This window comes from Hibiscus syriacus, unplaced genomic scaffold, assembly GCF_006381635.1.
Source record: "Hibiscus syriacus cultivar Baekdansim isolate YM2019G1 unplaced genomic scaffold, ASM638163v2 tig00111330_pilon, whole genome shotgun sequence".
NCBI classification, from domain to species: Eukaryota; Viridiplantae; Streptophyta; class Magnoliopsida; order Malvales; family Malvaceae; genus Hibiscus; species Hibiscus syriacus.
In genome coordinates this window covers 2,651,800-2,661,307 of record NW_024063059.1, presented here as the reverse complement: position 1 = coordinate 2,661,307, position 9,508 = coordinate 2,651,800, and the positions used below count along the sequence as shown (strand labels likewise).

Genomic DNA, 9,508 nt, shown 5'->3' with positions numbered 1-9,508 from the left:
TAAAAATATATTTATAATTTCAAAACTAAATTTTGAATTTTCATATATTAAAAAATAATTTTAAAAAAAAATTATTTTCAAAATTTTAAGCAGGAGAACTAATGAAATATTTTTTTTATTAATTTAGTATATCATGTTATCTCTTATTGACAGTTAAGAGTCGATGTATATATATATATATATATTTAACAAAATTCAAAGTTCAATATTCATTTTATAGCTTTTGAAAGTTAAATAACCAAAAAGATTATTTTACTAATTTAATAACTATTTGTAAATTTTACTCTATTTTTGTAGATGCATATCAATATGTAGAATCAGTATGTAGCTTTCACTGTAAGCTCGTATTCAACCTATACAAAATCATCTTCATGATTTATTTTTCCTGGTGAAATTGTGTTAAAAGTTAAAACATGTAAATCCCAATTAGAAGGGCCAAAAAGAATTGCATTTCTATAGTAATGAAACCATGAACCTTATTCGTTTCGTCCGAAACACTAGGTTTAAGTAGGTCAGTTGCAGTCGATGGTTTTGTTTTTAGGCCATCCGAACTTCTCCAAGAATGCCAATACAACTCCATTTGACCAACCAAAACCAGTCTGGGATATGTATTCGCCACCACCACCGTAATCACCGCATTTTTCGACATTATATTTCTCGTGCATCACTCCCTTCTTCTTGTATGCAACGTAGTTGGTTCTCACCCACCTCTCAGCAATTTTTTCGGCTACTCTTCTTGCATCTATTGATGCAGATCTTGACAGACCTTCAACTATCATATGCTGAAGGGGTGCCCAACCATTTGGGAAGTCCCTGTTGCCATTTTTATTTTTATTTTTTTTACTTTTATAATGTTATCGTGAATGAAAAGAATTGAGTGAAAAGAATTACTAACCATTGTTGTCCTGAATTTGTTAAAGAGGTTGCAATTCCAGCAGCACAAAGCAGGCCTGAAGTTTGAAGATTTTTTGTAACCTTTTCCACCAAATGAATATCTTCACATAAAATGCATTTTTTTAAAGCTTTCTTGCATTTCAAGTTTCAACTTGTAAGGTAAATAGAAGTCCTTGAATTCAAAAGTTGCAAACCTGAGTTGAACACATCAATCCACAAGGGAACAAAGTTTGAAGCAAACACCTTCTTGTTTTGGTTCTCAGCTTTCCATGTCTGAGGTTCCTGTTGTATTATCGAAAACACGAATCGTTTAAATTTAATGTATTTTATTAACTGGTTTATTACAAGTTATGACACTTGGGGACAACCTGACTGTCATTGAGCCAATAATCCAGCCATTGCGCCATGTTTTCATTCCAAAAAATTGAGCTGAATGCCTTTTGTCTTTTCTGTGAAGCTCTTAGGAAATCATCAGACACAGTGTTCTCCCCAATAGTTTTTGCCAAGAAGGAAATGTCAAGTTCCATCTATATCAAAAAATGAACAACATTATTTGTCAATAAATCCCATGGGAGAACCAATCTTAACATTTCATAAGTTCTGTATTAACATACTCTTAGTATGAATATATTTAAATCAACAGGCAAGATTGTTGTTGTTGCCAAAGTTGTAATATCAGAAGAATTCCTGCAACATTCAAATTAACCACGAGATTTCATTTTAGTTTTATCAGAAAAAATCAGTAGGATGGTTCTTCAGCTAATCAATAGAATTACCTCATCCATCTTGTGCTGAAATCCCATCCAGATTCAGCAGCTGAGGCCAGCTCCCGGTAAAATTGCTGTTTCTCTGAGACATTCATGAACCTGGAAGCAAGTTCTTGATCCTGGTAGATAAGACAAGAAAGTCAAAACAGAAAAAAAAAGGGAAGAACATTAGCAAGATAAGCAACTTGGAGGGAAGAACACACTATCGTTGACGATTCAGGCCTTGGCTTGTTCCACATTGCGTAATACCGATTTAAAGAGTGATCATTCAGCTCAGCATCACGGATAATCAACTCATGTATTTCTGTTAAGATAGAAAATGATTAGTTAGTTTGTTATAAGTTTGTTGTTAGGCTGTTAGAGAGTTAGTTAGAAGTAGTTATTTTTAGCTCTTGTATTATTGCTTGTACAGTGTACTATATATTGCAGTTTAGCTGAATAATAATTAGTACGAGGCATTATTTTAACATGGTATCATTCCCAGGTTTCATTAGAATTTTCAGGCCCTTTCTTGTTGGATCCCTCTTCTTGGCCCACTTCTAAAACTAAGTAGTGTGGCTCGGTATCATCCTCACATCAGCTCTTCTCTTCTTCGTTCTCCACAAATTTCTTTCCTAGGGATTTCGCTCGACTATCATCACTGCAATGCCTCCAATAAACGATTCGACCGTGGTTGATTTCAATCATTCACTTTTCTTACATCCATCACATACTCCAGATACTCCGCTCATCTCTCATCAATTAGTCGGATTGGAGAACTATAATGTTTCGAGCAGGTCGATGCGAATAGCACTTTTGGCGAAGAACAAACTCAACTTCGTTGATGGTTCTTGCCAGAAAGACAGTTACGGTCTTGACTTGCATCCTCAATGGGAGAGGTGTAATGCAATCGTGCTATCCTGGATTCTCAACGCCGTGAGTAAGGAGCTCTCGGCAGGCATCGTCTTCGCTTCAAATGCGGCTTCGGTTTGGGACGATCTGAGGGAGCGCTTTGATAAGGTGAATGGCTCAGGATTTTTTTCCTCCATCGAGAAATAGCTACAATTTCTCAAGGTGAGTTGAGCTTTTCAACTTACTTCACTAAATTGAAGATGTTATGGGATGAGTATGTTGCTCTTGTGCCGATTGCATCCTTTGAGTGTGTGAATTCGCAGCAGTACTCCAGGCATGTTACTCAGCAGCAGCTTTTTCAGTTTCTCATGGGCTTGAATGAGACATATTCGTCGATTAGAAGCCAAATCCTGCTGATGCAGCCTCTTCCTTCGGTTAACCAGGCGTATTCCATGGTTGCTCAAGAGGAGTCTCAGCGAATCTAGCTATCTGCTATGCCAAGTCCTGATTCCTTGGTGTTTTATTCCAAAGGTTTCAGGATTCTTGATCGTCGCCGGTTTCAAGGTATTTGTGACTATTGCAAGGTCAAGGTTCACAAGAGGGATAGTTGCTACCGTCTCATAGGATTTCCACCAGACTTTAAGTTCTCCAAACGAAGGAATGCTCAAGCTACAGTAGCTGTCTCTAAATCTGCCACTGTACCTGAACCTGTTGTTGTGTCTGACCTTACTAATGCCCCTGGCAAGTTGAGTTATTCGGCTCCTCTGGCACCTTCCTTCACCCAGGAGCAGTACAACCAGATCCTTCGCTTGTTGTCCTCTGCTCCATCTACTGATTCCGCTGTGAATCTGGCAGGTATTGTTGATGGTAGTCTTCCTGCCTCTAATAAATCATTGACTTGGATTTTAGATACAGGAGCCACAGATCATATACTATATGATTTTCAATGCTTGTTGTCTACTGTCTTATGTTCCTCACGGTCCATTCTACTACCAAATGGTAAAACAGTCCCGATCACATATATTGGTTCTTGCTTCCGAAATTCAAATACAAACCTGTCTAATGTATTATATGTGCCAAATTTTACTCACAATTTGCTTTCCATTTCGAAGCTTACCCGTGACCTTCATTGTTTTGTCAGTTTTTATCCTGACTTTTGCATTCTGCAGGACCTCTCAAGTGGAAGGATGAAGGGGATTGGTAAGGAGTATAGAGGGCTTTATTTTTTTCAATCATCTGCTTTACCTATTGGTTTGTCGTCTAGACATAATTCTTCAAATGTGCAGTCTCATGTTTTTTGCTCTAATATGTCTTGTGATTCAAAATTGTTTGATTGTGGTCATGTATCTGAATGTATGACTACTACTTCTAGCAATAAAACAAGCATTTGGCATTCTCGTTTAGGACATACTGCTATTTCGACCATGAATAAATTACCCTTGTTGCATTCTGTTAACTTGGATTCCAAACTATTGCATTCTTGTCCTATATGTCCTTTAGCAAAACAAACTAGGCTTCCATTTCCTGTTACTCTTACCTCTTCACAAGCTCCTTTTAACCTAATTCATATAGACTTGTGGGGTCTCTATCGAATTGCAACACATAGTGGTCATAGGTATTTTTTAACCATAGTTGATGATTTTACCCGTATGACTTGGGACCACTTGTTGAGATTGAAGAATGACACTGTTATTTCTCTTAAAAAAATTCATCACTTTTGTCAAAACCCAATTTTCAACCACTGTTCAAATCATTCGCGGTGATAATGGCACTGAATTTTTTAATTCTTAGTGTTCTGATCTTTTTAGCTCCCTAGGTATTCTTCATCAAAGCTCATGTGTTCAGACTCCCCAACAAAACGGGGTTGCTGAACGCAAACACAGACATAATCTTGAAGTTGCAAGGGCACTTCAGCTTCACTAAAAAGTTCCTATCAAATTTTGGGGTGATTGTATTACAACAGCTTGCTATATAATAAATCGCCTACCTTCTTCTGTTTTAAATTTCAGAACTCCTTTCGAGGCTCTTTACCATAAATCTCCTGACCTTTCTCATCTAAGGGTATTTGGGTGTTTATGTTATGCTACCAAGCTTAACTATAGAGACAAATTCTCTTTTAAGGCTATCCCTTGTGTTTTCATGGGATATTTTCAACTCAAAAGGGGTACATTTTGTTTAGTCTTCAATCACAACAGTTTCTTGTGAGTAGGGATGTCGTGTTACATGAAGTAATTTTTCCCTTTCATTTTCCTGTTTCAGAATCCTTTCTTTTTTTCCCCTCACATTCTCATATTCCTGACTCTGATTTTCTGATTCTTGATTCTTCACTACCCATTGATTCTTCTCATGTTGATAATTCTTTAAGTTCTTCGCATGAAATTCCTACTATGTCACCTATTGATTCTTCTAGTTCTTCACTACCTCTTGGTTCTTCACCTATTCCCTCCATTTCTCCATCTGATGTCTCAACAGGTGCATCTGGTAGTCCATTTGACTCTTCATCAAGTCCTTCTGAAGCTGATATTCCTCCTTTAGCACAGGATTCTTTTGTGTCTAGGCGTTCCTCTCGTGTCTCCAAGCCTCCAACCTGGTTAAATGATTATGTATGTTCTTGCTAATCCACTTCATCCTCTACTAATTACCCCGATTCCAAGTACATTTCTTACTCTCATTTACCCTCACATACTCAACATTTTTTGGCTTCTATTTCTCATTTTCCTGAACCCACCACTTATCAAGAAGCTTGTCAACATCCGCAATGGCAGAAGGCCATGAGAGAGGAGATTCAAGCATTGGAGTTAAATAATACTTGGATTGTGGTACCTTTACCTTCTGGTAAAATTCCCATTGGCTGGAAATGGGTTTATAAAATCAAGTGTCGTGCTTCGGGTGAGGTGGAACGGTTTAAGGCTCGGTTGGTGGCCAAAGGGTACAGTCAAAAGAAGGGTGTTGACTATGTGAAGACTTTTTCTCCTGTTGCTAAACTTACCACTGTGAGATTGGTTTTGGCTCTTGCTTCAATCTTTCATTGGCCATTGTCGCAAATGGATGTTCACAATGCATTCTTGCAAGGAGATTTGATTGAAGAAGTCTATATGCAGTTGCCTGAAGGCTTTTCCAGTCAGGGGGAGCATATGGTTTGTAGGCTGCAAAAGTCTTTGTATGGGCTCAAGCAGGCTTCTAGACAATGGAATAAGAAGTTGTCTGAAGCACTTACATCAACAGGGTTTCAACAGAGTAGGCATGATTACTCGATGTTTACAAGGCGAGTAGCAAGCAAGTTGGTGATTGTGCTTGTGTATGTAGATGATTTACTGATTACTGGCAGTGATGCTACTATGATATAAGAGCTCAAGTGCATATTGAATTCCAAGTTTAAGATGAAAGATTTGAGTGAACTGAGGTACTTTCTTGGGCTGGAAGTGTTACGATAAAAAAAAGGGATTGTTTTGAACCAACGCAAGTATGCTCTAGAATTAATAAAAGATGTCAAGGCAGGGGGAGCAAGGCCTGCTTTAACACCCTTGGAACAGAATAATAATTTTTTGGTTGCCTCGGACACTAAGAGCTTGAAGCCAAGTGCAAAGGATATGGTTGACAAGACACAATTTCAAAGGCTAATAGGCAGACTTATTTACTTGACTCACACTAGGCCTGACATAGCCTATTCAGTATAGCATCTAAGTCAGTTTATGCATCAACCTAGAAAGGTGCATATGGAAGCAGCCCTGAGAATTGTGCGGTATGTTAAGAAGAATCCAGGGCAAGGAATTTTGCTAGACTCCTCTAGTACGTGTGGCTTGATTGCTTATTGTGATTCAGATTGGGCAACTTGTCCGATGTCAAGGAAATCTGTAACAGGGTACTGTATAAAACTTGGCAATTCTTTGGTCTCATGGAAGTCAAAAAAGCATAACACAGTGGCTCGTTCTTCAGCAGAAGCTGAGTATAGAAGTATGGCTATGACCACAGCAGAGTTAGTTTGGCTAAGTGGGTTGCTAAATGAGCTAGGAGTGAAACAGAACCAGTCTGTCAAGCTGTTTTGTGACAGCAAAGCAGCATTACAGATTGCTTCGAATCCAGTCTTCCATGAAAGGACGAAGCACATTGAGATCGATTGCCATTTTGTTAGAGACAAGATTCAAAAAGGGTTCATCATTGTTGAACACGTATCCTCAAGGGAGCAGCCTGCAGACATTTTGACAAAGGCACTCGGAACGCAACAACATGAATATTTGATAGCCAAGTTGGGGGTTACAAATGTTTTTCACCCACCAACTTGAGGGGGAGTGTTAAGATAGCAAATGATTAGTTAGTTTGTTATAAGTTTGTTGTTAGGCTGTTAGAGAGTTAGTTAGAAGCAATTATTTTCAGCTCTTGTATTATTGCTTGTACAGTGTACTATATATTGCAGTTTAGCTGAATAATAATTAGTACGAGGTATTACTTTAACAATTTCTATATAGAATCACCTAAATGCAAGGAGGAAGTTACAAAAACATAAACATAGAAAAAATTGTTCAACCAAGTATATGCACAGTTTTACCTGAGTTCCAAAATCGATACTCTTTAATCAACGGCGGGAGAGATTTCCTAACGAATTCGACATCACTGGTCCGGTTGAATATTTCATAAACCATTGCACTCAGGAGGGGAGGCTGGCTGAAGCAAGTAGCTTGAAGCTTTTAGGCAGGAATTAGCACAAACGTAATATACAATGTTTGATCTAATATAACAAATGAACAGCAGAATTGCAGAGTTTAAAGAAAACCCAAACTTTCATTTGTTGATACAGATATAAGGTTTTTGAAACAAAGGTAAGGAAACAACTGAACAGCCATTACCTTCGGTTGGTATAATAGGCTCTTGCGCCATTAAGAACATGACCATACGTGTCTAGCAAGAAGATGAGATTAGTCACTACTGCTTTTGCAGTCTCGTACATTTTACTTGCCAGCACGCCTCTGAGCAACCATAATGAAAAAAATTTATTAGGACCAATTTATGTTTGGACAAACTTCTAAAATTTACGATGCCCGAATTTATAAAATTCCAAGTCAAATAAATAGATTTAATTAAAAATACAAAGAAAATATCTAAACAATATATAAAGAGTTTAAATAAAGGTCCGCCGCCTATGTGTGCAATCATGTTATATGTGCGACCACGATAAACTCAAAGCATCCGAAAATGAGACTATAATCAGAATTTAATCCCTGATTTAAACCAAGATAAACATTATGATGAAGGTGGAAGATGAAAGAAATCAAGAACTAACCTGATAACCCAATAAGAATCCCAATAATAAACCTCTCTAAACCGAGAACCAGGAACCATTACGGGCTTTGACAAAGGAAGCAGAGTATGAAAATCAGGGTGATCATGAACCGAGCTCGAAACTTTCCTACTTAAGTTCTTCCACAAAGCATGGATTTCCAACGCCCAAGCCCTTACTTCTGGATTCTCCACCTTGGGCAAAAACTCATGAGGCTCTGGTACAAAATCCACTGGCTCAGAATAGACAAGATCATCCCCTGCACCATTAAAGTACTTTCCAATAAAACTTTCCAAATCGTCAACAGGAACCGACCCATTTGCCGTCCTGGGAAGCTTATCAAATGCGTCCCGAGTGATGGAAATATTAGACTTCAAAGATAAGTCCACATATTCTTTGGGATCAAAATTTGATTTCCCGTAAGTTTGCAAAGCAGTTTCTTGGACACGTTCGAGGAAGCTAACTAATGGGGTTGTGGGAATTACAGGACCCGAATAAGCTGAATGTGAGTGAGTGGCGGCCATCGGAGGCAGCGACTGTAAAAGAAAGAGTACATAAAATAGAAAGAGGAACTGATTTTCACGGATGGAGGCCATGATGAGTGAAAGCGAAGAAGATTGAACGAGACATGGATAAACGAGAGTTGAATTTGAAGGATCTGAAAAAAACCTAGGAAAAGGACGGCTTTTTTTAATGTTTTCAAATTGCAAAATGATGGGGATGGGGATATTTGGTTGAATTGACGTTAAAAACGATGAGGACTACAAAATATACATTGGCTTGTAAAGAGTTTTGAGGCTGACTATAACTATTTTAGTAGCCAGGTGGATGAATGTGAATCATCCATTAAAAAAAATGTGATCTTTGAAAATATTTTGGACATGGCGTATTTTTCTATATATGTTTACACATAAAATTAAAAGTTAAAGGCCAAAAGCAGGGATATTAAGTTGCATTGAATCTTGGGATAAAAAGGAATATATTAAACATGCCCTACGTAGAAAAAAAATGGTGAGGCTAATTTGATGTTGGGAATGCCACGTTGCATCTATAAGTATTTGTCACTGATGTGATATTATTTCATTTTATATATTTGTTAATAAATAATTAACCTTATCATATTTTTCTATGAGATAATACCCGTGAGCAATCTTTGTTAGAAGTTGGGGTGTGTAAATCCGGGTATCCGGATTTTTGAATACTCGAAATATTCGATTTTGGTGATTTTTTGGCCCGTGTTCTGACTTGGTACCCGAATTTTGCAAGTACCTGTATGTCGGGTACTCGATATCTGGATTTTTTTTTTCAAATTATTAAATTAAAAAACACACAAATTAAAATATTTGAAACTTCGAATTACACATTCGAACATCCAAATACAAAATTTAAAAATTCGAAATACAAAATTGATACTATGATAAAAATTATTTCGAATATAAAATTTTAAATCTAAACTAATCTAGTAAGAATATTTAAAATAAATACTGATAATATAAATATATAATAATAAAAACATATTTAGTATAGTTACATGTATGAGATAAAGTGTATAATACGTGTAGTAATTGTTGATATGTTTATTAAATTATGAACATGCCAGCTTTGTTAATTTAACTACTAAGAATTGATTTAACTTGTCTTTTTGTCTATATGTTACATGTACATATTATAAATACTATATGATAAATTGATAATGTTATTATATAATATTTGAACTAAATGATATGTTTTAACCATTTTC

At 36.8% G+C, this 9,508-nt stretch overlaps 1 protein-coding gene across 2 annotated transcripts; it reads right to left on the bottom strand.

Annotated features, from left to right (window-relative positions):
* Positions 1–353: 353 nt before the first annotated feature.
* LOC120158676 (trehalase-like) lies at positions 354–8,494 on the bottom strand. 2 transcript variants are annotated; one of them, XM_039169476.1, is made up of 10 exons: positions 7,771–8,494; positions 7,337–7,456; positions 7,039–7,154; positions 1,865–1,965; positions 1,671–1,780; positions 1,509–1,581; positions 1,263–1,421; positions 1,089–1,176; positions 896–950; positions 354–813 (listed from the first exon to the last, which is right to left on the bottom strand). In XM_039169476.1, the coding sequence occupies exons 1-10, from the start codon at positions 8,361–8,363 to the stop codon at positions 513–515; spliced, it is 1,716 nt and encodes a 571-aa protein (XP_039025407.1). In that variant the 5' UTR covers positions 8,364–8,494; the 3' UTR covers positions 354–512. The 2 variants fall into 2 exon arrangements, with proteins under 2 accessions (XP_039025407.1, XP_039025406.1); XM_039169475.1 differs by having other exon boundaries at positions 356–813; positions 896–995.
* Positions 8,495–9,508: the final 1,014 nt, after the last annotated feature.

What these genes read in the sequence shown, in the direction of transcription:
- LOC120158676 (XM_039169475.1), bottom strand. Translation starts at nt 8,363, where the DNA reads ATGGCCTCCATCCGTGAAAATCAGTTCCTCTTTCTATTTTATGTACTC. An exon ending in GCCTATTATACCAACCGAAG is followed by an intron (nt 7,155 to 7,336) that starts GTAATGGCTGTT and finishes TACTTGCTTCAG; the next exon opens with CCAGCCTCCCCTCCTGAGTG. An exon ending in TTCAGCACAAGATGGATGAG is followed by an intron (nt 1,582 to 1,670) that starts GTAATTCTATTG and finishes TGAATGTTGCAG; the next exon opens with GAATTCTTCTGATATTACAA.